Genomic DNA, 25,357 nt, shown 5'->3' with positions numbered 1-25,357 from the left:
CAGGGAAGATGTGCAAACAGAGAAGCACAGAAAAGGCTGCTGGGCGTCGTCACCCACCGGGAAGCGCAAACCAAGCCACAGAGACCCCAGCCACGTGCGCCAGGACGGCTGGAGCCAGACGCACAGGGACAGGCGCCCGCAAGGGCCTGGGCCTCCCCCACGGCCGGCGGGCCGGGAGCGGGCAGCCTGTGGAGAACGCTGGACCTCAGTGCGTCCGCTCCCCGCAATGTGAAACAGAGGGCCCTAGGGACCCTGAGAGCCCACCCCAGGTGCCACCCGAGAGAACCGGAAACCCATCCACAGGCTAGTGCGTGAGCGTCCAGAGCCCCCTGAAAGCAGACCAACCCAAGCGTACATGGTTCGACAGGACGGGGTCCACCAGCAGCACAGCACCCGCTCAGGCACCAAGGGCAACGGAGCCCCGACATGCTACCACACAGACGAAGCCTGGACGCGCTACGCCGTGTGGAGGAAGCCGGGCTCACAGGGCACACGCCACGGATTGCCCCTCACGTGAAATGTCCTGAATAGGGTGATCCAAGGAGGGTGGGCACGCCCCTGGCAGCTGGGCGTAGGAAGATGGGCGTGCCAGGGTTTCTCTCTGAGGCGCAAAGATGTGCTGAAACTGTCAGGGATGGTCGTGCACATCCATGGAAACACGGATGTCGTGGGCCGTACAGGGCGTGGGGGCACACTGGGGCGTGTGCACTGAGGTCGAGGAAGCCAAAGAATGAGCGCAAAGGATAACGTTTAAAGTTGCCAGCGAGTCCAAGTCCACGTGGACAGGGGTGAGGCTTCTGCTCTACGGTCCCGCTGCCCAGCGCTCTGCGACAAGGTGCCCGTGAGGCCGACGCCAGGCAGCCCCAGGAGGCCAGCCTCCCTCCCAGCCTCCCAGGACTAGCTGACCCTGAGCGCGACAAAGACCAGAGCCTCTGTCGGAAAGGACGAGGCTTGCCGGTCTCTGCCGGCACACCTGGCGGGCAGCCTCGCCAGCACCCCAGCACTGCGGGCACGCCAGGGTGGGTCCGCACGCTTGGTCACAGCCGACCCCCGAGCCGCTGCCCAGTGTGGACGTAAACACGGTGCATTTGAAGGGCTGCCGCCCCCACGCCGACTGCACAACACACCATGCTATTGTTATCATCACAAAGACACGAACAGGGCACGCGAAACCACAAGATGAGGAACCGCCGCACTCTCCTCCCCGCCTCTAGTCACTCAGCCGTGTCCGCCTCTCATGACCCCAGGGACTGTGTCCCGCCAGGCTCCTCTGGCCGTGGGATTCTCCAGGCGAGAACACTGGAGTGGGTTGCCATTTCCTTCTCCAGCTGCACTCTTGGCTGCCGGTTAAAGGCCGTGGTGGAGACGGAGGAGGGCGGGGAGAGCCAGGGAGCATTGCTGGGAGAGAGGGGCCTGGGCCCCCACCTGCAGCTGGGAGCCACATGGAAGGCGGCCACCACTGAGTCGGGGCAGGGCCACCTGCAGGGCCCCGGAGACCCTGCCTCCCAGCGCCAGGATGGGAGGCAGGTCCTGCCTGAAGGGTGGGGCCCCCTCTGGGGCTGGCCTCCAGCTGGGGTCTTTTGGAAGGGATGGTGGGAATGGCTCACGGGCCAGGCTGCCCGCGGCACTGTTCGTGACACGTGTTCACACCTCCAGGGGCAACTTGCTTCCCGGCTGAGGGTCGGCCTGGGTCAGGAGCAGGACTCCAGGTCAGCCTCCCATCCAGTCTTGGACCAGCTGTGTGATCGTGGGAACCGTGGGGCACCTGTGGTGGAGGGTTGTCAGTCACTCAGTCACGTCCAAATCTTTAGGACCCCATGGACTGCAGCCCACCAGGCTCCTCCGGCCGTGGGATCCTCCAGGCGAGAACACTGGAGTGAGTAGCCGCTCCCTTCTCCAGGGGGTCTTCCCCACCCAGGGACTGAACCCAGCCTCCTGCGTTGATGGCTCAGCTGGTAAAGAATCCACCTGCAAGGCGGGAGACGTGAGACTGACCCCTGTGTCTGGAAGATCCCCTGGAGGAGGGCATGGCAACCCACCCCCGTATTCTGGTCTGGAGAATCCCTCGGGCTGAATAGTCCACGGGGTCACAGAGAGCTGGACACCACTGAGCGACTCTCACTTTCTCACTTACTTTACCATCTGAGCCCCCAGGGAAGCCTCGGGGCACCTGGACCCTGTAAAACGAGGCAACAGCAGCACCCACAACCAGACAGCCCGGAGCCTGGACCACAGGGTACGCGTGGAGTGTCCCTGCGCGCGGCTGGGTGGGGGCTGGTCAAGGCCTGTTGCCCAAGCAGTGAGAGGTGTGGGGGGGGCCTGGCGGGTGTGGGGGCTGCAGCTGGGGAGGCCCAGCCCCTTGAGGGGGGTGGGCCAGGCTCGGGCAGAGGAGGGACCTCACCCACGTCCAGGGCACCAGTGGGCCTGGGGCCATGTGGGTCACCCCTGGAGATGGAGGTGTGGCCGAGCCTCCGGACGACCGGCGCCTGCCGGGTTGCAGCTGCTGCAGGAGACGCGGGCGATTGGCCGGCGGGGGGGGTCAGCCAGATCGGGGTGGGGGGGGGAGAAGCTGAGTGGCAGTGGCCCGCCGGGGTTCAAGGAGGTTAAGGAGGGGCAGTTTCTGGGAAGGCAGATTGAGCTTTCCTGTAGGGCGGGCAGCGGCGGGCGGGGCAGGGAAGAGCTGGAAGGGAGCGGGGGGTGGGGCGGGGGCCGGAGACCCCAGGTCGCCGACGCCCCTCACTGCCCAGGAGTCCAGCCCTGGCCACCCCGGTCCTTGCCTTCCTTGAGGTAGAAAGAGTCCGGCGGGTCCCCAGCAGTTGGGCCGGGACCGCAGTTGGCTTTTCCCAGAGACCCGGTCCCCACCTCCTGTCCTTCCCAAGGACGCGCCCACCCACGGGCCTCTGGACGCCCCCGCCCCCACCCTCTCCCCGAGACCAGCTCCGCCAGCAGCCAGGCGCGTGCCCTCTCAGGGCCCCTCCCGCAAGCGGCAGGGGCGCTGGGGTGCCTCTCGGATTGGGGGTGCCAGGCCGCGCCGTGAGAGGGTGGGGCTGGGAGCTGTCCACACAGCGTGCACCGCGGCCCCCGACTCCCGTGGAGACCTTCCGTCCGGGGTCCTGCCGCGGGCGGCGCCGGCCCCGCGCGCCGGGCTTGGCTCGCGCCCCCGCAGGAGGCGGGCTGGAGGCCGGGCCCGTGCGCTGCGGGCGGCGGCCGCGGGGGGCGCTGCGGGGGCCGCGGTTAAAGCCGGGGGCGCGGGCGCGCGCGCTCAGAGGGAGCCGGGCCTCCGCCGCCGCCGCCGCCGCCGCCGCGCCCGCCCGCGCCCCGCGGCCGCCCCGACCCCGCGCGTCGGGTCTCCGCGGCCCCCGCGGCCGCCCGGCCCCGCAGCGGATCCCGGCCCGGCGCCCGGGCGCGGCGCAGGGGGCGCGGGCGGGCGGGTGGGGGGGGCGACATGGGGAAAACCCAGTCCAAGCACGGTGAGGCGCGGGCCGGCGGGCTGGCGGGCGGGGGCGGGCGGGCGCCGGCCACTCACTGCCCCTTCCCTCTCCCCGCGCCCCCCGGCCGCGCCGCAGCCGCCGCAGCCTTCAAGCGAAGAGAGAGCCCGGAAGGTGAGCGCGCGGGGCAGCGGCCGGGGCGCGGCGTGCGGGCTGGCCCCCCGAGGTCTTGGGTGGCGGCAGGGGCCTCGGCGCGGCGCCCCCGGGAGCGCGCGGGCCCGCCGCCCACGCCCCAGTCCCCGGTCCCGGCCCTGGGCCTGAGCCCCGCGCCCCTGGCCGCGCGGAGAGGGGCGGGCGCGCGGCGCGGCGGGCATCGCCAGGCGCAGCGCGCGCGGGCTCACGGGCGTCTCCTTCTCTCCTCGGTGCCGCGTTCCCCCGCGTCCGCCCGCGGGCCCGCAGGGGACAGTACCGTGGTGTCTGCGTACACGGGCGGCCGCAGAGGCGCAGAGGAGGTGGGGCGGCGGGGCTGCGCGGAGCACGGCGCCAGGGACAAGCAGGTAGGCGTGGTGGGCCTGGCGGGCTCGGCGGGCTCCTTGGGCCGCGAGCACCGGAGCTGAGCCCCTGACCGGGACCCGGGGTCCGGGGACAAAGAAGGCGGCGGCGCAGATGGCCGGCAAACGGACTGCGGCGGGGCCTAGGGAGCCCCTCCCGCTCCTGGGCGGGGACCTGTGGCCGCAGGGCCTGCGTATCCCAGACGCGAGCTGGGCGCGGGGCTGGGGCTCGACTTTCTTTAGGATCCATGCGCTGCACAGCCGTGGTGGCGAGTTAAAAACCACCGCGCTGCCCATCTGCTGTGTCGGGGGTCGCTGGGCTCTCGGGAAAGCCAGGCTTCGGAGGCATAGCTGGGCCCCCCAGACTGAAGTTGCTGTCAGCATCAAGGCCCCCACTCGGGACCGGCGCCCCTGTGAGTGGGCGTGGAGGGTGTCCATCCAGGCCTGGGGCGCCAGAGGGGCCTTGGGTGAACCAGACCCTGCCCGTCTGCCAGGGTGGGTGGCTCTGGGCACCAGTGTGCACTGGGTTCGGGTAGATGGCCAGGCCAGACAGCTGAGACCCCCTCCTAGCCCACCACTCGCTCCCCAGTGGCCCCAGGAGTCCACTGCGGACAGAGCACGCCCGCTCAGAGGCACAGCAGCTCCCGTTTGGAAGGACACTGTCCGGCCAGCTGGCAAATGAAATGCTCGGAAGGTGTTTGTAAATGCTTGTGAGGGGCAAGACATGTCCTAAGATCAGGCCCACTTGAGTCAGGACTGCTTTTTGGGAGTCAGGTTTGAATCCCACACCTGTAAAGGCAGGAATCCCGTCAGAGGATCTGCCGGGCATGTCACAGTGCGGCTGGAAGCTGTGTGCTCCTCGGGGCCAGGGGGCCAGGGCGGGGCCGCCCCTCCTGTGGGCCGATCGTGTCTGCCTGGGGAGGTGAGTGTTGGTGACGGGGTGCTATCTCCTGCCTGCTTGGCCCTCCTGCGCGTGAGGAGTCAGATGCGGGCAGGTGACGCAGAGCGGTCCCGGGCTTACCCCTCCCCTTCCTGGCGGCCGTCCACCTGGGGGCTTTTTCCCAGGCCTGGGCACCTCAGGCCTTGAAACAGGTGGACGAGCCTCCGTCAGCTCAGGATGTGGACTGCACAGCAGGTCCCAACATGTAGCCCGAGCGTGTTATTTACGGAGATCGGAAGGATGCTCCTGCTGCGTGGCCGTGAGGTGGTAGAGCCCACTCTGCTGGCCTCTGAGGCCCACGGAGCCCACGCTCCTGGGACGTGTTTGAAGGAGCGTGTGGTGTGTGACTCGGGTAGTTCCCGTGTTGTTCTGTTCTTTGCTGTGGTCTGAATGTTGGCGTCGCCCTGAAATTCAGCCTCGCCTCCCTCCACGTGATACCTTTGGGAGGTGGTTAGGGCCTAGGGGCTGAGCCCTCACGATGGATCAGCGCCCATGTGAGCCCCAGAGCGCTCAGTGCCCCGTCTACCACGCGGGGTGACAGGCAGCGGGCACCGTCTACGCACCAGGAAGGGGCCCTCACCAGATGCCGAGGTGGCTGGGGCTTTGGTCTCGGACGTCCAGGCGCCTCGGTCTCGGTCCGGCCTCCAGGACTGTGTGGCGAGTTCCTCCTGCTCACCGGGTCCTGGTTCGCCGTGCGCTACGGCAGCTGGCCGGGCTGAATCTGCGGTGCAGGGAGAGTGGAACCTCAGAACAACGGATGGCCCCTTGTGTCTAGCACGGGTCACTGTTCCCCGTCTCCTTCTGTCCTTTCCTTGTTTGGCTGTGGGCTGAGAGCCTCTGCCCTGGAGGGTGGACCCCGGCCCGGGAGCTCAGGCGTCTTGCTGCCACGCTGCTGCCCCCTCCGAGCGCCCTGCCCTGGCTCTCCCCAGAGCGTGTCAGTCGGGGGACCCTGGGGTGTCGGCTCTCCCTCTGTCCCATCTCCAGCCCCAGCTTCGTCCCTGCCTCCCAGGGGAGGCTCCGAGGATGGCCTGCCTGACCGTGCTGTGCCCCCAGGACCTCCGACTGGGGCCGGCGTGGGGACACGTCCCTGTTCTCAAGGCCACCGTGTGCTTCCTTGTGGGTCAGTGCCGGTCGCCGTGTGGCCACAAGAACAGTGGCCAGTGACCTTGTGCTAACTGGGTGCACGTCCCCCCACCTAACCCACCCGCTCCCACCACACACACGAGATAAAGAGAACAAGGCTGACTCTGCCCGCGAGTTAGTGAGCCCGGCTGGCTCCTGGTGCTCCCCTTGCGCACGCCCAGAATGTCTGGTGAACGTTAGTTTCCCGGCAGGTGGACACTTGCTTCACGAGCTAGAAGGGTCCCCTTGCGAGTCTGAGAGGCGCTCTGTGTTGCTTCAGGGCCGCGTGTCCCAGAGGGCTGGGGCGGCCATGGGGCGCTGGCGGGGGTGGCACCGAGGGTCCCGGGAGGGGCGGCCGAGTCTGCAGGTGCCTCACGGGGTCACGATGCAGCATTTGGTGATGCTGTTACCACAGGCGGGGTGGCGGGGGCTGAGGTCACGGGGGGCCGGTGGGGTTGGGGGGTTCGGGGGGCTCTGTGGGAACCTTGCTGCCCCCCCCAGCACACGCATGACCTGTGGGTTCCCAGCAGGCGTGTGTGGGCGTCTGGGCACCACGCCAGCCCCAGCAGGCATGTTCGGTTTTCTCTTGGGCCCCCTGGGCACCCAGGGCCTGGTGTCTGCTTTCGGACGTGGCCTGGCCATGTGCAAGCCCAGCACAGGTGTGCACGCAGCCCTGGGGACTCCTCAGGGTTTGAAGGCACCAATCCTAGCCCTGGGGGCCCAGACCCTGCAGATGAGGGAATCGGGAATCCCCCCGAGGTCGGGCAGCGTCCATGTTCCTCTCCCCACCTAGGCTTCCAGAGTTGCAGATGGCCCCCTGGGACCCCACTCAACCTAAGGATGAGCTGGTGGTCCCAAGTAACCCTCATCTGATGAACCACCCCTCTGGGGACCCCGGAACCACGAGGCTGCTTTGTCGGAAATGCTTGGAGGGGCTGGGGGCAGGGAGGTGGCCCGAGCACCCTGGGCGGGGGCTGCTGTGGATGGGCGTGTCCAGAGCGAGTGCCTAGTGTTTGCCTGGTTCTCACCTGGAAACCGTGAAGGGGCTGCCTGCAGGTGGGCGTCCTGGTGACACGCCCACCGGGATCCCCTGGGGACCGGAGGGGCGGTGCAGGGCTGGGGGTCACCTACGGGCCTGTGGCCAATGGCGCTGGACACCCAGGAGGGCCTGAGGGCGCCCGGAAAGGCCAGACACCAACATGCAGTACCCGCCGCACCTAGGCTTCCGTGGATGGCGCCAGGGCAGCGTGTGTGCCCGTCCCTTTCGTGCTGAGGCACCCTCCCATGGTGCGGCCAGGACTCTGGGGCGTGGACCCAGCCAGGCTGTAGCTGGGGCCCCCGCCTTGGCCGCAGTGCCGCTCCAGGGGACCATGTTGGCCGTGGGGTGGCCAGAGGCTGACGGAGCCCTCCTGAGGGCGGGGCAGGAGGGGCAGCACCCCCAGGATGGGCAGGAGACGTGGACTCACTGCCTGCCCCTTGCACACGTGGCATCCACCTCCCTGCCTCCACGCGTGCTCGGGGGGGGCAGCCCCAGCGAAGCCCCACATGCAGACCGGGGTCCGTGCTCGGACGGAGGGTGGGGAAGTGCCGGGAGCACCCTGCTGGGGACACTGCTGTGAAAGGAGGGGCCCGCAGGGCGGGGCAGCTCGGGGAGGCCGGCGCGCTGCCGGGGGCTCAGAAACGCCAGCTTCCAGAAGTAAGAGACACGGCGGCGGTCACCCGCCCACCTCGGGACGTGCTCGGCCACCGTGGGATGGCGCATCCAGGCAGCAGGTGTCCTCGGCCGCCTCCCCTCCCCGCCCCGTGCGGAAGGAGCTCGAGTGACGCAGGGGGCTTCCGCTGCAGGGCTTCCTCGTTACCTGGTGAGCTGGTCGTGGTCCTCATCCATGCTGCCCATGCTGGTCACCGCTAGCTGGCTGGGGCTTGAAGTGTGACAGCTGATGGGAGCCGGGCGTCTAACGTGGCTTCGTTCATAAATTTAAATGTAAGCAGCCGCGTGGGCAGCCCAGCTCCGGACGCTCCGTGTGACACCTCGCGGGCCTGAGCCCACCCCCAGCGAGCTCGGCGGGTCTCACGTGATTTGCAGAATTGTTCGCAAAGCGGTGTGGAGTATCCCGCAGTCCCTGCTCGCTTTTGAACATGCTGGAGGTTTTGGTCTTAAAATTAGCCGAGGTCCTTCCAGATGTCAGGAAGCAAGGCAGACCCTTGGCACCGGGGTTCAAGTGTTGGCTTGGCCAGCATGTGACGCGTCCGGCATCCATCTCAGACCACAGACGGGCTCAGTGGGGCCGGGGTGGAGGGCCCTGGTCTGGAACCCGAGCTGGAGCTGCTGAAGGGGCCACCGGAGGGGGTGTCCTGCCACCCATCTGCCTGGTCACGTCTCTCCCCACGGCCTTGTGAGAACGCACGCCTGACTTCAGGGAGCTGGAGTCTGTGGTGAGGAAGAAGGGCGGCGAAAGGGTGTCTTGCAGGAGAAGGTCTGGGGTCCAGCCTCCACTGGCATTGGCGTCCGCAGCTGCCCGGGCTCGGGACTGTGGGCTCAGGGCTCCTCTGGGGATGGCGCCTCCTGCCTCCCAGTAGGTGTCTGTCTGGTTTATGCGAGTCACATGCGGCCCAGGCTCTGCACACGAGCAAGGCAGGCCCCTGCAGGTCCGACCCAGAGCCCAGGTGCCCCTGAAGAGCACACAGGGGCACTGTCACAGGGCAGCGGGCATCACAGGGCAGGTGGGGTGTCACGGGGCAGTGGGCGTGTCACGGGGCAGCGGGCATCACAGGGCAGGTGGGGTGTCACAGGGCAGCGGGCATGTCACAGGGCAGCGGGCATCACAGGGCAGGTGGGTGTCACAGGGCAGTGGGCGTGTCACGGGGCAGCGGGCATCACAGGGCAGGTGGGGTGTCACGGGGCAGTGGGCGTGTCACGGGGCAGCGGGCATCACAGGGCAGGTGGGGTGTCACAGGGCAGCGGGCATCACAGGGCAGGTGGGCGTCACAGGGCAGCGGGCGTCACAGGGCAGCGGGCATCACAGGGCAGGTGGGGTGTCACAGGGCAGCGGGCATCACAGGGCAGGTGGGCGTCACAGGGCAGCGGGCGTCACAGGGCAGCGGGCATCACAGGGCAGGTGGGGTGTCACAGGGCAGCGGGCATCACAGGGCAGGTGGGGTGTCACAGGGCAGCGGGCATCACAGGGCAGGTGGGGTGTCACAGGGCAGCGGGCGTGTCACAGGGCAGCGGGCGTGTCACGGGGCAGCGGGCATCACAGGGCAGGTGGGGTGTCACAGGGCAGCGGGCATGTCACAGGGCAGCGGGCATCACAGGGCAGGTGGGGTGTCACAGGGCAGCGGGCATCACAGGGCAGCAGGCATCACAGGGCAGCGGGCATCACAGGGCAGGTGGGGTGTCACAGGGCAGCGGGCGTGTCACAGGGCAGCGGGCATCACAGGGCAGGTGGGGTGTCACAGGGCAGCGGGCGTCACAGGGCAGGTGGGTGTCACAGGGCAGCGGGCATCACAGGGCAGCGGGCATCACAGGGCAGGTGGGGTGTCACAGGGCAGCGGGCGTGTCACAGGGCAGCGGGCATCACAGGGCAGGTGGGGTGTCACAGGGCAGCGGGCATCACAGGGCAGGTGGGGTGTCACAGGGCAGCGGGCATCACAGGGCAGGTGGGGTGTCACAGGGCAGCGGGCATCACAGGGCAGCGGGCATCACAGGGCAGTGGGCATCATGGCACGGGCATCACAGGGCAGCGGGCATCACAGGGCAGGTGGGGTGTCACAGGGCAGCGGGCATCACAGGGCAGTGGGCATCACAGGGCAGGTGGGGTGTCACGGGACAGTGGACGTCACAGGGCAGGTGGGTGTCACGGGATGGCGGGCGTCACAGGGCAGGTGGGCGGTCACAGGGCAGGTGGGTGTCACGGGACGGCGGGCGTCACAGGGCAGGTGGGTGTCACGGGGTGGCGGGCGTCACAGGGAAGGTGGGTTGTCACAGGGAAGGTGGGCTGTCACTGGGCAGTGGGTGTCACGGGGTGGCGGGTGTCACAGGGGGAGACAGCTCCGCGGGGGGACCACAGTGCATGCGGCTGAGGCCTCCCAGCCTGTGTCTTCCCAGCTTTGGAGGACGGAGCTGGGGCCCTTCCTTTCCTTCCCTTGGTTTGTCTGAAGTGATTTACGCTGTTTTAAAACTGAGCGTGGCACCCACGGTTGTCTCCTGGCACGTTCCCCAGCCCGAGGCGTAGTTCCGGTTCCTTCGGGAGCTCTGTGGGTGGTTGCAGCCTTGAGTCGGTGGCTTCTGGGACCCTGTGGCCCCTGATCCTGCGGCCCCCTTGCCCCCGGGGTGGGCAGGTCGATGCCCTCAGCCTCAGGCCCAGTGCCGCCCAGAGGGAGGCCCCGGCTGGGACCCGGTGCAGGGCCCGCAGTCAACTCCACCCTCCTGCCAGGGGTCCTCCCCCAGGAGGGCACCGAGGTGCTACGGCCCTGCTGGCTGCCATGAGGGGTCCCCAGGCCCTCTTCCTGCGGCTTGTCCCGGGAAGGACCATGCGCGTCGTCTGGGTGCTGGAACGGAGGGACCCCCGGAGCTGCGCTGAGGTTCCAAGGGGAAACCTGGAGGAGGGTGGGAGGCGACAGCAGGCCTCCTGCTCGGGGGGTTCGTCTGCTGCTCCCAGACCATGCGGCTGCCCCGGGCCAAGGGCCGTTTCTGAGATGAGGTCATCATGTAACAGACGTTTTCCAAAGAATAAATGCGCGAGGCCAGCAGGTCTGTGGAAAGGTGCTGGGCATCCTAGTCATCAGGACTGCAGTGAAGCGTCACCTCCCCCATCGGGACTGCTGCCACCAGAAGGACACACGTGACAAACGCTGGGGAGGGTGTGGCGAGAAGGGAGCCCCCTCCACTGCTGGTGGGGACGCAAAACGGTGCAGCTGCCGTGCAGAACACTGTGCAGACGCCTCAGAAGTTACAGCAGAAGTGCCAGGTGACCCAGCAGGCTCCCTCCTGGGCACATATCCGGAGAAAGCAAAACCAACTCCAGGAGGTGACGTGTGGCCCCACGCTCCCTGCAGCGCCGTTCACAGTGGCCTCGACAGAGGCGGAGGCTGAAGCTCCAGGACTTTGGCCACCCGATGCGAAGAGCTGACTCCTTGGGAAAGACCCTGATGCTGGGAAAGAGTGCAGGCAGGAGGAGAAGGGGACGACAGAGGATGAGATGGCTGGATGGCATCACTGACTCGATGGACATGAGTTTCAGCAAGCTCCGGGAGATAGTGAAGGACAGGGAAGCCTGGCGTGCTGCAGTCCATGGGGTTGCAAAGAGTCAGACACGACTTAATAACTGAACAACAACAAGACACAGAAGCAACTTAAATGTCCTTTGATGGTGGATGAATGGATAAAGAAGATGCGGTGTGTACGTGCAATGGAATATTTCTCAGCCACAAAGAAAAAATCTTGCCCCAAACACTGATGGACCTTGAGGTCATGGTGCTAAGTGAAGTAAGTCAGGCAGAGAAAAACAAATGCTATGTGGCCTCTCACCTGTGAGGACTAGAAATACGTAAACATGTTTATAAAACAAGCTCCCCGGTGCAGAGAATGAGCTGGTTGTGGGAGGTGGGGCCGAGTGGGAGGAGCGGGGAAAGGAGGCTGGAAGGTTTCAGCGAGGCAAGCACAGGTCTGCTCAGGACTCGTCTGCTCAGGCCTCACAGATGAATTGCTCTTGAGTCGATTTTGGTTCCTGTTTGTGAAGTCAGGGAGGGGGCGCTGGTCTCCGCTCCAGCCCCAGGGGTCTGGACGCAGCCACAGAGCCGGCGGGTGTTGCCTCCCTGCAGGTGTTTCCACCTGAGGGTGTGCTGGTGCTTCCAGAGGTAGGGAAGCCCACATCGCTTCTCAGAGCAGCTCAGCCCTCGAGGTCTCGGGCTGCGATCAAGTGTAAGCGTTTAGCGTCTCCAGCATGCTTGCCTCTGCTGGGGACACTGGCGTCACGTGTGAACATGTGGGGCCTTCTCAGCTAAAAACACACAGCTGAAAAGGTGCGGGGTTCTTCTCTACTTTGAAACTGATCTTTTGAAATGGGAAACACGAGGCTTTAGTACGGATGGAAGGGAATGAAAGCCCAGTGGTTTTTCCAAAGGAAGAGCTCAGGTGGAGGAAGGTGAACCTGGGTCTGCATTTCAGACCCAGCGGCAGGAAACCTCTTCTGCCCAAGTGCGCTGGCGGGCATGATGGCTCCCACACAGGGGCACGGGCGTCTTGTCAACACTGTGTGTGCTGTGACCTCAGCGGCCGGGGGGCTCAGAGGGGAGGGAGGGGGCAGGCACTGGCAGTTGGATCCCGGGGATCTTCCTTTCTCTGTGAAGCTCCTCCTTGTTGGTTCTGAAGACTGAGCCAGTAGTGGGCACGACGGGGAGAAAACGAAGTCTGCAGATTTGTTGCAGAATGATTTTGTGTTAAATGAAAAACTGCCAGGAGCAGGGAGTTTCCTGAGGCTCGATCCCGCCTTTGCGTATGCCAAAGCCTCCTTCCTCATGACCTCTGCCATGGGCAGAGTTCCTCACGCTGGCTCCCGGCATCTCCCCTTTTTTTTTTTACAAAGTTCCAGGATGCTGAGAATTGAAATCACTGAAGTGTTTAGCGTATGTTATGGGCACGTCTTGATTCTCTGTGGTAGAGACTGTGTGCATCCATGTATATGTGGGTGTGCATGAACACACACACGTGTGTACACGTATATGTGCGTGCATGCGTTTACTGTGCTCATGCATATATGTATGTGTGCTCATGTGTGTGTGTGCATGTGTGTTCGTGCACGGGTGTGTGCACGTGTGTGTGAATATGCATGTGTGTGTGTATGTAAATGTGTGTGAATCTGTTGTGCTCATGCATATATGTGTGTGTTCTGGCACACGTATATGTGTGTATACATGAATTTTTGTACATATGCGTGTGAGTGTACACAAATGTGTATGTGGGCACATCATGGTTCAGCTGCTCAGTCGAGTCTGACTCTTTGTGACCCCATCCATGGACTGTATCCTGCCAGGCTCCCCTGTCCTTCACGATCTCCTGGCGTTTGCTCAAGCGCGTGTTCCTGTGTGCACATGCAGAGGTATATAGGTCCACGGGTGTGTATATGCACCTGTGCACACATGTGCGTGCATGCGTGTGTTGTTTGTGAATATATTGTGTGTTCACGCACATGTGTGTACCTGTGTGCATTCGTGTGTATGTGTGTGTGCGTGTACATACATGTGTGAGCATGTGTGTGTGTGTGTGCACATGTCTCTCTGTGTGTGTGCTTGTATATAGGGCATATAGGGCTTCCCCTGTGGCTCAGACGGTAAAGAATCCGCCTGCCATGCAGGAGACCTGAGCTTGGTCCCTGGGTCGGGAAGATCCCCTGCAGGAAGGCACGGCAACCCCCTCCACTATTCCTGCCTGGAGAACCCCATGGACAGAGGAGCCTGGCGGGCTGCAGTCCACGGGGTCGCAGTGAGTTGGACACGACTGCGCGACCGACTCTTCTGCTCACACTGCAGTTTCTCACTGGCTCTGCACACGTCTTAGGGTGCAGTTATTTCCCCCGCAGGTGACCTTAGTGACCCCGCCACATAACTTGTCAACAGCCACGGGCTGTGGGCTGAGCTCCCGTGGTGTGTGTTTTCAGGCCCCCTGCCGCACACGTGGAGCCCTTCTCCAGCAAGCTTCACGAGCGGGCCCTTGGGGACCTCTCTGGGGTCAGGGTCTTTTTTGTGTGTGGTTGCCAAGAAGGAAATCCCCATAGACCAGGGCAAATGGGCGTGTGATACTGCTGCTAAGTCGCTCAGTCCTGTCCGACTCTGAGAGCCTGTGGACCACAGCCTGTCAGGCTCCTCTGTCCCTGGATTCTCCAGGCAGGAATTCTGGAGGGGGTTGCCGTGCCCTCCTCCAGGGAATCTTCCTGACCCAGGGACCAAATTCGCACCTCTTACGTTTCCGGCATTGGCAGGTAGCTTCTTTACCGGATACATTCTGCCAGATACATTCTGTATTTTTCTGACCAAAATGAGTGAAGCTGTGAGCAGCTGTGGTGGGTAGAGTGTCCTCACCCAGGACGTCAGTTACGGAGCATGCTGGCCCGTCAGGTCTGTAAGTGTTTACTTTAGGAGACCCTGTGATCCCCAGAGAACTGTGTTTCTAGGCATAAATTCCAAATCTGGTTGTTAGGAAGTCTGGCTGAACGGCCCTCACCCAGGAGCTCTGCTGCACAAAGTCTCGGAACGCCCTCGGTCCCTGAGCTGTTGCAGGAGCTGTTTGTGGGGACCCGTGCGCCCCTTCCCCAACGCTTCACCTGCCTTAACTTGCACTTTAAAGTCAGGAGTTGACGGTCACGGCCACGCATCTCCTCCGATGGAGCCCCTCCGTAGGCCTCATGCGCACGTGCTGGAATTATTAAGCCCCAAACCTGCATTGCCCTTGTAAGGCTGTTTAGCCGCTGAAGCTGCGACTGCTGCTACGCCCCCGGGCCTTTTCTGCAGCCTGTGGAGCAGCCGCCATCTCCCTGGTGGTGTGTCCCCAGCAGGCCTCCGTCAGGGGTGTGGGCACGCCCGCCTCTGCCCTTGATCTCTCCCACCGAGGCCGCTGCCCCTCCTGAGCCTGCCCCTTCACCCCCGGCCACCTGCCATCCCCTCTGCTGCCCCCTTGCCCTCCCACTCTCCCCCCAGAGCCCTGCCCTTGCCTTCTCCTGCACGACCCAGTTCTTTCCAGTGGCAGGCCCCCCGCCACTCATCGCATACCAGTCCCGCCCCGTCCAGCGTCCTGACAGCCTGAGCAGGAGCCCAGGGGCTCCCCTGGACCCCCACTTGGCCCAGGTCACCCTTGCATAACACATCACCCCCTCGTCCAGCCCCAGGCACTGCCCGGAAGTGACCTCGGTACCCGGCAGCATGAGCCTGGTGGGCACTGCCCCGGGGTCCCCGCCTCTGCCCACTCTGCCTGTCCAGGGCGTTGCCTGTCAGGGCAGGAGGTGAGGCCAGGCTCTGTCTCTGATCAGCAGGCCCCCATGGCCGACCGCCCAGGAGGCGGGGCTGGTGTGAGCAGGCCGGGGTGCAGGGCCCACAGGGCAGCAGGGGGCGCAGCCAGAGAGGGGTGCCGCGAGCCTGGGAGACGGCGGCTGGGGGTGGAACCAGCAGGAAGGAGCGCGTGGGGACGCGCGGTGAACATACCTTCAGGACAGCGTCTGGGACCCGGGGTGTGGGCCCTGCAACCCGAGCGTCCACCATGCCCCGAGCACCCACCCAGCACGGGGGCCACCCTCTCCTGAGGGACTTGGGGCACCTAGAGGCTGTCCCGCCGGGAGCCGCTCGCTCTGGAGGACACCCTCACCACCTGCTCCTTCCCCGCACTGCGCTCGCCCCTCCTGTCCCCCAGCCCCCCCTCCCCGTCTCCCCTCTCTCCCCTCTGCCTGGACTGCCAGCCACACTGGGCCCCTTCTGCCCCCCTGTAGACAGCTCACCTCGGGACTCAGGAATCCGCCCCGCCCAGGCCTGGAAGCACCCTTGACCTTAGGTTCCTCGGGGCCAGCGTCTCCAGGACCCAGAGCTCCTGAGCCCTGAGGGGGTTGCAGACTCCGGACTGCCTGTATTTGTGGCGGAACGGGGCCCTTCGGAGGGCAGCGGAGGGGCTGGGGCAGTTCCTCGGGGTTGCGGGCAGCCGGGCTCTCCGCTGGGGACCCTCGGGGCTCTGGTCCTGGCTGCCCGTCCTCGGATCCGTCACAGGAGGCTGAGCCTGTCCTCCGGGGCCCCCGAGTCTGGAAAGCGTGCCCTGGGAGCAGGTCTGTCCTTGTGTCTGCGCCGTGACTGTGCTGCGGTCTCTCCTTGCTCAGGCCAGAGGAGGGGCCTGGCTTCCGCTGGGTTTCTGGCCGGTGTACTTCCTGTCTGTCCCCATTTGAGGGGGACGGCGCCCCGTGAGCGTGTGCATGGGTGGTCACCACACCCTGTCCTCGTGGGGGTTTGCAGCACCCCATCCTCCGGGCGTCACCACACCCCGTCTTCTTGGGGGATCACTGCACCCTGTCCTCCTGGGGGGTGGCTGTACCATGTCCGCGTGCTGTTGGAAAGGGGTGGAGGTGGTGGTCAGCGGCCGGTCCAGACTCTGGACTGGCTGGTGGCTCCCGGACGTGTGGGGCTGCTCCCCGTCCCAGAGCCCGCAAGCGTGATCTTACTGGAAAGGGGTCTCTGCAGATGCAGCTGAGTGAAGGGCCTCAAGGCGAGAGGTGGTCCTGAGGCCCTGACTGCCTGCCGCCTCCCGTCTTTGTAAGAAGGGGCGGGTGCGGGTCCGACCTCGGACAGGAGATGCATACGCAGAGGCCGAGCGGCCACACAGCGGAGGCTGGGGACGCAGACATGAGCCCAGGGCCCCCAGAGCCGGAGAGGCAGGAAGGGTCCCTGCCCCTGGAGCCTGGGGGCTCCCCTCCGTGCCGTGAGTCCTGACTCTGGCCTCAGAACTGGGAGGCGGCACGTCTTCAGGTGTGAGCTGCCTGGCTGGGGACCTCTTGTTACGGCCCTGGGACTCAGACGCACTGTCCCTCAGGCCCTGGGGTCCTGGGGGAGCTCCTGTCTGTTGAAGCCCAGATCCCCATATCCGCGCGCTGAGACCCCAGGGACGGAGCGGGAACCAGCCTGGGTCTGTGAACAGCGTCGGGAGGGGCCTTGAGTCCTGGCAGCATTGTTGGGGGGGGGTGGTCGAAATATGAGGGCTCCCCCCCCAGGCTTGCCGCAGACGCGCTGCACACCAGGGCCTTGGGTGGTTTTTCTGGGCAGGCTCTTTATCGGGGCGATGGTGAAGTGGGTTTGTAAAGGCCGTCTTCCCACGTGCTCCGACACCTCATGGACGCACTGTCTCCCTCGGGGATCTTTCAGGGACTCTAGAGCCGGAGGGCCTCTACCCCAGCAAGCGTGGGGCTTCCTAGGGACCTGGCCGCCCTCGAAGCCCAGGAGCGTTTCCTGAGATCGCAGAGGCACCGAGTCTTGAAGGAATGTGTGAACCTGGACGCTGGAAAAGTGGATGAGCTCAGGGGGTGGTCGGCGGCGCCACTGGAGCGTCCTCCTTACTATGCAGCTGGTCACCCCACGCCCCGTAGCCTCCGACGGGCGCGTGTGTCCTGCCCCTCGACCAGGCCGTGTGTACCCCCCGGCCTGCCTGCGGGGTGGACGGCCCAGCGTCCTCAGCTCCGGTGGGCGGAAGGGGACCCTGGCTGAGGGAAAGTGTGGCTGGGCCTCCTGGCTTCTCAGGGAAGGCGAGGGTCCGAGCTTTTCCGTGAACTCCCCCGACACCTCCGTGCCCATCGCCCCCACCTGGGCAGGTGGGCCGCCCCCGGCCTTGCAGCGGGACCTGGGAGAGACCGAGAGCTCGGGGCTGCGCCGTGCCTCATGGGGCGGACGTCCTCTTGTGTCTGGGGTTCAGGGCATTTGTGCCCGGGGAGGCGATGCTGGGCTCCCCGAGAGTCCCCTCAGCCCAAGAGGCTGGGACGGGGCAGCAGGAGCCTGCAGCGAAGGCAGAGGCCGCTTGACAGTGATGGAGAGGGGCGACCTGGAGGAGAAAGCGTCCGGCGCGAGGGCCTCGGCCCGTCTCTGGCAGCCCAGAGCACCAGGCTGAAGGAGGGCCCCTCGGACGCCGGAGGAGGGGCGCACTATCTCCCCCCGCTGGGGGCCCCCAGGGTTGTCAGAAGGCCAGGCCCGGGTCTGAGCAGGCTGGGTGGCAGACTGGGTCACCCACAGCCCCTGCTGGTGGGTAGAGGAGCCTCAGGTGCCATGGGGACGGAGCCGTGTCCCTCAGCAGAGTCGGAGGTGGTTGGTGCCAAGGACTGTCCAGGCGGGGCCAGGATAGGGGGGGCGGGAAGGCGGGGCTGAAGGGTTTGTAGGCGGAGACGTTCTCCCTTGAGGAGCGGGGGAGGGCCTGAGGTGGGAGTTTGCTGCTGGGGAGCGTCTGCAGCTGGGGGCTCGGCCTGGGGACAGAGGCCAGCACAGGTGGGCCTCCCAGGAGGGGTGGGGCCCGGGCAGTGCCCATGCGTGCATGGGGACGTCATCTGTTCACCCCCAGTCTTTCTGGAAGGCCTGGGTCTTCCAGCCACGTGGGAGGTCGCCGGCGGGGCAGCCGCGCGTCTGGCCAGCAGCCTGGCGCTGCGTGTCCTACGTTGCAGTCCGAGTTCTTGGCCCTTCTGCTGCAGTGCAGCAGTGCAGGTGAAAGGGCATCGGTGTGACCGGGACGGATGGGACGAAGTCACCAGACGCAGGGCCAAGCGTGGCAGTGCTCCCCGCAAGCCTCCTCGCCCCCTTGTCTGATGGTGGCCCGCTGGTAAACCGGCCTGCCCTTCCGTCGGGGTGTGCGTGGGGGAACGTTCCGAGTGTCCTGAACCCCCAGCCCCGTTAGGGAAGGCGGGCACCGTCTGGGGAGACGGGCACGTCCCTTGCTGATCAGGGGCTGCTTGGTTTTGTCCTTGGTGTGTTTGCGATTGTAGCGTCGGGAGCATCTCAGGGTCCCACCGAGGCTCACGCAGACCCTGTCCTGACCCCTCCCCAGCCCAAAGCACGTCTGTATCTCGTCTGTAACCAGCACCGCCTACCAAAAGTAAGTGCTCAGGTTATTTTAAAGCAAAAAGATGGAATTATTGAACTTTCGACCTTTTTAAGCTCATGGTAGAGGCCGCGGGTGGGCTTTGCTCTTCCTTTGCGTGCTCGGCCGAGCCAGGCGAACAGTGAGATTCTCAGGTCCCCCACCCCGTGGCTGTGGGGGCCGAGTCCTCAGGGCCAGCCTCCCTGCCAGCCCTGGGGCTCCAGCAGGTCCCCAGAGGCGGGTTTCGGGGCCTCGGACGTTTCCCCACTGAGACTGGCTCTTTTAAAGAGAGGCTGTGCTCAGTCTGGTCTCAGATCCTTAGATCCCAGGGAGGCGCCTCCTGCAGCTCCTCTTGCCTCTGTAATTTAAGGAGGTGAATACGGGGGCTGTGCTCCGGGTGCGGTCGTCAGGAACCTCACAGGACCTGAGCCTCTGACCACCAGCCCAACGGGGAGGCTGGCCAGGCCCCTGGCGGGGGGATGTGGAAAGCGGGCCATCCAAGCTGTGCGGCGGAGTCCTCACCAGGCACGTCCTGCCCGTGCCTGATTCCCTGGGCCCATTCGTCCGTGTTCTGGCCCCGCAGCGCGTGGCAGGGACCGCAGGGCCCACAGCCCCACTGGACGCCGGCTGGCTCCGGCTGCCCCCTGTGACGCAGTCCCTGGGGCCAGCTGATCTGCCTCTGGCCAGGCACCCCGCCTGCTCCCTGCAGACACCCGGAACCTCCGCTTCACAGCTCGCTTTGTTTTTATGGAAAAAATTCAACTGAAAGCCAGGGTCTTATGATTGGAATTTACCTCGGTGTCCACGGGGCAGAGCGCGCAGACTGGACTCCGTTTGGCTGGAGGGCCCTTGTGCTGGAGTGCGGGGAGACCTCGGGGCCCTCCGAGCTGGGCCAGCAGGTGTGTCCCTTGGCGGCGGGCTGCATGGCGGAGGCAGCGGTGTCTCCGTAACCTGGTGTTTTGTTTCCTATTAAAGCGAGCTCGGACACACCGCCCGCCTGGCCTCTCGAGGAAACTGAAAGTCACCTGCTTCTAAGTGGCGTGACGGGGCGGGGCGGTTAGGGCCAGGGCCTCTGAGAGGAGGATGCTGGGGATGCCTGGGGGCCCAGGAGACAGATGGGCAGGGCCCCCACCACCCTGGGCCCAGCCCCGCTTGCCCCGTGTCTGTTCTGACCCTGGGGTTGGCTCTGCTGGCCCCGGGGACTCAGTTCTGTGGTTTCCCAGCTCTGCAGAAGGTTGGTCCTGTTTTCTCGTAACTGGCCTCGGGATCGGCCGTGGGGGCCGGGGCCGGGTGTAGGGGGTGTCTTCTGTCTGCGCCCTCAGCCCAGCACCCCAAAGGAGGCGGCCCCTGCAGCCCCGGCCCCCGGTTCCTGGGCCGTGCGGGGGCGCTCCCTGGCTCTTGTCCAGCTGGGGCGGGAGGTGCCGTGTGCCGGCCAGTGAGCTCGCCCGTTCACGGCCCGGCTTCTGGTCTGTGCCAGCTTTGCTCAGCAGAAGCCGGGGTTCCTGCTGCCTCGTGCCCTCCGGTGAAGGCCGGGTCCTCGGTGGGGGATGCAGGCTCGACTGAGAAGCACGGGCCCGACCTGGGCCCTGCGTCTTGCCCTGGAGGCGGTTCTGATGGAGCCAGCCAGCCCGGGGTGGGCGCGTCATGTTCAGAGCCCGAGGCTGAGTGGGCGTGGAGGGGCTGGTGCTCCTGCACCAGGAGCGTGGCGCCCAGGAGGCTGGTCCGGTGCCCGCTGAGCCCGGGCGGGCGTCCACGGTCTGCGCCGCCCTTCTCCCTGCAGGAGCTGCTGGGCGAGGACCCCAGGGAAAGGCCTTTCCACGACGGCCAGCGTCCCCTCGAGGGTGAGTCCCACTCCCCAGCCCTCCCTAGCGCCCCTGCCCTGGACACCCGGAACCACTCTCACCCCGTGCCCCTCCACTTACCCCCCAGACCCCGGCCAGCCCGGGCTTGAAGCTGCCGCACCAGGTGGGCAGGACAGGGGGCCGCCCCAGGCTGGGGTCATCCCAAGGGCTGCCCTGGCCTCCCTCCCAGGCCGCGTGATGCCCTGCGCCCGGACTCTTGGCTCAGACCCCTCTCGGGGGGGTTCCCACCGGGGGGGGTCCTACCCACCCCCCTGCCCCTGGGGACACTGGGCCCGCCCCCACCACCTGTCCCTGGGGACGCTAGGCCCACCCACCCCTCCCCCGGGCCGGGACGCTGGCCCCACCCCCAACCCCCCGCAGTGGTACTGCCTCCTGAGAAGGCCGAGGCGTGCGAGGGGCCAGGACAGCTCTTCTGCTTGGACGATGGGGAGAGAGCGGCGAGCCGCGAGGGCGCCCGCGGGCTGGGCAAGCGGCACCTGAACGTGGACGTAGGTCTTTGTCCCGCGCCCCCTCCTGTGGGTGCCCTAATGCGGGGTCCCTGTGGCTCCTGGGGCGGCAGGCCCTGCTGGGCAGAGGGATCCCCTGGTGCCTGGCCAGAGATGCAGCTGTGACCCCACGAAACCCACGGGACTTTCCCGAGCTTCAGTGCCAGAGCCGCGGGAATGACCCAGAAGCCAGGCCATGCACGGACTGTCCCGTCTGCCTGCCTGGCCAGGAGGGGCGGGAACTGGTCCCTGGAGGACGGGGCAGGGTTGGGGGCCTTGCACGTGGGCGAGGATGACCCTGTGCCCGTCCCCCCGCACCCCACAGGCGGTCCAGTGTGACGTCTCGGTGGAGGAGGACAACCACCAGGAGTGGACGTTCACGCTCTACGGCTTTGACAACAGCGGCAAGGCCACCAGAGAGGTGGCAGATAAGGAGGCCTGGGCCCCACGACGGGGACATGGCTGGGCCCCGCAGGCGGGAGGAGAGGCAGGGAGTTTTCCGGGCTCAGGCTGCGGGGAGGGAGCCACCGCGAGGCAGGACCCAGGTCACCCGGCAGGGCCGGCTGGAGCCTCGTCTATCCCCCCGTGCCCAGCCGCTGTCTGCTGCCCCTGGTGGAGCCCGGCACGCCCGTCTCTGCCCTGGCCCGCAGCCCCTCAGCAGGGCACTGCGGGTCCCGGGGTGCCCCGGCATGCGGGGCCCGCAGAAGGAAGCAGACGTGGAGGACCACCGAGGCAGCGTGTCTGAGTTAGAAGCGACTCTGATCATTCGTTGCTCACTAAGCCCTTTGAACTCAGACTCAGTTTAAACTTGAGAAGCTCAGAGAGGCATGGTGGCCCCATCAGGGCTGCGGGCTCAGGCCTCTCGTGCCTCCGAGGTGGAGAGGAAAGGGGTGGGGAGGCCGGCGGCAGGCGGTGTGGGCGCTGCGGGCTGGCCCCCAGTCCTCCCGTGCCCTGACGTCCGCCCGCCATCCCCCAGGACATGTCCAGCCTGATGCAGACCATCTGTGAAGCCGTTGACGCCTCGGTCCACCACTGCTCGGGCAGCAGCAAGACCCTCCGTGTGAAGCTGACCGTCAGCCCCGAGCCCTCCAGCAAGAGGAAGGACGGGCCCCCTGCCGCCCAGGGTGAGGGCCTGGGCTCCCGGGCTGGCAGCTCCCTGCGCAGGTGCCCCGGAGGCCCTGCCCTGCGTGTGGTCCCCACACCCCCGCCCCACGCTGCCACCCCCTCCCGAGGGCCCACTCACTGTGCGGGATCGGGGGGTGTTAACTATGACCTCCGCTCAGCGACCCCTCATGGCAGAGGGCTCCGTGGCGTCCTGAACACGGAGAGCGAGCCGAGGGCTGGAGACGGTCCCATGAAGGAGAATGAATGCGTGCAAGAGGGAAGGTGCGCGAGTGAGTGAGGCGTGACCAGCACGAGTGGGCAGTGATGGGCGAGTAAGGGAGTGGCTGGACGTGCGGGTGAACGAGGAGCGAGCGGCTGGACCGATGCTCGAGTGAGCGGAGGTGCAGATGAGTGAGTGAGCACGCAGGGGCTGGTGAGCACCTGAGCGGAGTGAGTGAGGGACGGGGAGCCGGGTGAGTGAAGGCTGCCTGCCCGCGTCCCCCGCTTTTAGACCGCGAGCCCAGTCGCTGCAGGGCGGAGGCGGAGCTCAGTGAGGACCCCAGGGTGGCCGACAGGAGGCTGTCTGCACATGTCCGGTGAGGGCCTGGGCCCCGGCTCTGCTCCCCTTGGACGGGAACACCCTGGCCACACGCCTGCTTCCCACAGGCCTCAAGGGCTGTCCCCTCGGGGTGGCCTCGGGCACTCCCTGCCATCGGGTGGGTGGCCGGCCCCCGGGTGGGAGCTGGGCAGGCCCAGTGTCGTCTGAGAGGCCGCAGGGCTTCACGGGCCCGCTTGCTTCCGGGCCCCATGGTTCCACCCCTCGAGGGCAGCGGCCACAGAGCCCTCGCCAGCTCCCAGTGGACAACGGCGGCACCAGGGTCCTGGGGCCCTGTGGGCCCTGCTTGTCCCTGACCTCGCGGGTCAGAGCGCCGGAGATCAGAGCTATATCCCTCTCCTGCTCCTCGCAGGAGGCCCAACGCCGACCCCCAGCCCTGCTCAGAGCGGGGGCCCTACTGCGTGGATGAAAACACAGAGCGGAGGAACCACTACCTGGACCTGGCCGGAGTCGAGAGCTACGCGTCCAGGTTCGGGCCAGGTGAGTCCCGGGGGCCCGGGCCCTGGGCGGCAGGCCTGGGCGTCGCGGGTCCTGGCAGCAGCGAGCCCAGCGGGACAGAGCCGGCCCCGTGGAGGTCCTCACAGCTGCTGTGTCTGCAGGGTCCCCCCCGACGCAGGCCCGGCCGGAGCCCCCCGCCAGGGCCTCGCACCCACAGGGCCGGTCCCGCTCACAGGAGTCAGACGTGCACGCTGCCCACCATCGCCGCTGCCCGGGGCTGGCCGAGTTCGCCCTGCCGGCCGCTGAGCCGCTGCCCCGGGCCCTGGACCTGCCGCCCCGGCCAAAGGGCCCCGAGCGGCCGTTCCTGAGGTCCCCCCAGGGCTCGGGCCGGCCCCCTGGCGTGCCCAGCGGGCCCAGGCCCGGGCGCTCCTTCAGCTTCCACCCGCCCGCCCCCCTGCCACAGGCGCCCCCGGAGGCCCACCCCCTCCCGCAGCCGCCGCCCCCGCCCTACGGCCACCGGCGGTGCCGGCAGAGGGCGCGGGAGGGCCACTCGCCGCTGAAGGCCGTGCCGGGCCCGCCCGCGGCGCTGGAGCAGGAGCTGCCGCCCTCGCTGCTGGGCGAGGCCTTCGCGGGGCCGGCCATCCAGCGGCATGAACACCATCACCACCACGAACACCATCACCACCACCATCACCACCACCACGCGGCCTAGCGCCCCCGGCCCGGCTGCCCTCCACCACGCGGCCCAGCGCCCCACGGCCCACCCACCCTCCTCGCCAGCAGCCCGAGGCCATGCTGTCCCCCAGCCGAGCTTTCTGTGTCGTCCCTAAACACGCGTTCGCTTCGAGATGCCTGCACCCGCTTCTGTCGTGATTCCAGCATGAGGCTCAAGGGCAGGAGGGAACTGCCGGCCACTCCTGGCCTGTTTTTTTCCCTGCAGAGCAAGCGCTGGGGGGGCTCCACTGGGAGGGGGCGGGTGGGCGTGCGAGCCTTCTGGCCGCCCGGGACTGCTTGGACGGGGCCCTTGCGGCCCCTACAGCTCGTCCGTCATGAAGCCGGGAGGGCGGTCAGGGAGCCCCCGCTGCCCGAAGCTCCAGGGTGTGCGTGGCCCGCAGACGGGGGAGGCAGCTCCCCTTCAGTCGTCCGGGAGCCGAGAGGAGGTAGGCTGTGGGGGTGCCCCCAGCACCCTGAGAAGACGCAGAGGCCGCGGCGGGGCTGGGGAGGTGTGGGTTCCCCGAGAATACATGTGGACAGCTGGGCGGAGGCGGCCTCCCATCCTCCATGGACTCGAACGTACCCCATGGAGCGCCGCGCACAGCTTCAGCTTCGGGAAAGCGCCGTTCCTGCTGGCAGGCCCGGAGAGGGCTGCAGGGAGCAGGGCGCCCAGCACCCTGGAGCCCCGGCCTGTGACCCCCCGAGGCCCGACGCGGCCACCGCTCGGCCCCAGACGAGCCGCTTGTGACTCCGTGCCGCTGGTTTTGTGTCTGCTGCCTTGGCACTGTCTTTACGGATGAAGCCGCTTGGTGGTCGACCTGTGATGCGTTTTCCCGTCATAATAAAAATGCGTGCATTTGGTGACGTCACACCTCGTTTTCACGTGAGTTTTCAGTAGAGTTGATCGGTGTGCCTCTGCCAGCGCATGTGGCCACAGGTGGGGACAGCTGGCCGCTCGGCCGGGACAGGCGTGCTCTTCGCGGACACAGCGTGTCCGTGTCTGTGACCTGCAGGCAGGCCACAGCGCCATGTGTACGGCCCACTCTTGCCCTGCGTCACTGCTCCCAAAGCGAAAAAAACCTAAGCCTGGAGCTGGGTTTGTGCCACGCGTGCGCGCTTGCCTCGCCGCTTCATCATGTCTGACTCTGCAGCTCTGTTGACTGTGGCTACCAGTGGGTTGCTATTTGCTCCTCGGGGGATCTTCCTGATCAAACCTTTGTCTTGGAAAGACCCCCTAAGCCTGAGATTGCGTTCATGCTAAGGGGCCTCTTCGGCTGCCGTCTGGGGGGCTGTGTGGACCGAGGTTAGGCAGCAGCTTTGGCTCTCTGGATGAGAATGTCTGGAGAAGGCGGCGCCCTGCGACTCTGGGCCTCCCCCTCCAGACCCTGTGTTTGCAGCTGCTTGAAAGACCCCTTGGGGTTCCCCAGGAGCTGGTCGTCCGTGAGCTGTGGCCTGCACACTCGGGGAGGAGCTGGGGTTTCATTTCAGGGTCTCGGGAGGAGCGGGCCGGGCCG

General features: G+C 66.4%; 1 protein-coding gene across 1 annotated transcript; it reads left to right on the top strand.

Annotated features, from left to right (window-relative positions):
- Window positions 1–3,445: 3,445 nt before the first annotated feature.
- NKD2 (NKD inhibitor of WNT signaling pathway 2) lies at window positions 3,446–24,663 on the top strand. Its single transcript, XM_068990646.1, has 10 exons — window positions 3,446–3,470; window positions 3,567–3,602; window positions 3,888–3,985; window positions 20,405–20,465; window positions 20,847–20,974; window positions 21,297–21,392; window positions 21,948–22,095; window positions 22,587–22,671; window positions 23,044–23,171; window positions 23,291–24,663. The coding sequence occupies exons 1-10, from the start codon at window positions 3,446–3,448 to the stop codon at window positions 23,839–23,841; spliced, it is 1,356 nt and encodes a 451-aa protein (XP_068846747.1). The 3' UTR covers window positions 23,842–24,663.
- The last annotated feature ends 694 nt before the right edge of the window (window positions 24,664–25,357 follow it).

This window comes from Capricornis sumatraensis, chromosome 18 (genome assembly GCF_032405125.1).
Source record: "Capricornis sumatraensis isolate serow.1 chromosome 18, serow.2, whole genome shotgun sequence".
NCBI classification, from domain to species: Eukaryota; Metazoa; Chordata; class Mammalia; order Artiodactyla; family Bovidae; genus Capricornis; species Capricornis sumatraensis.
Note: the sequence above shows the minus strand (reverse complement) of the source record. Positions and strands in the feature narration are given on the sequence as shown.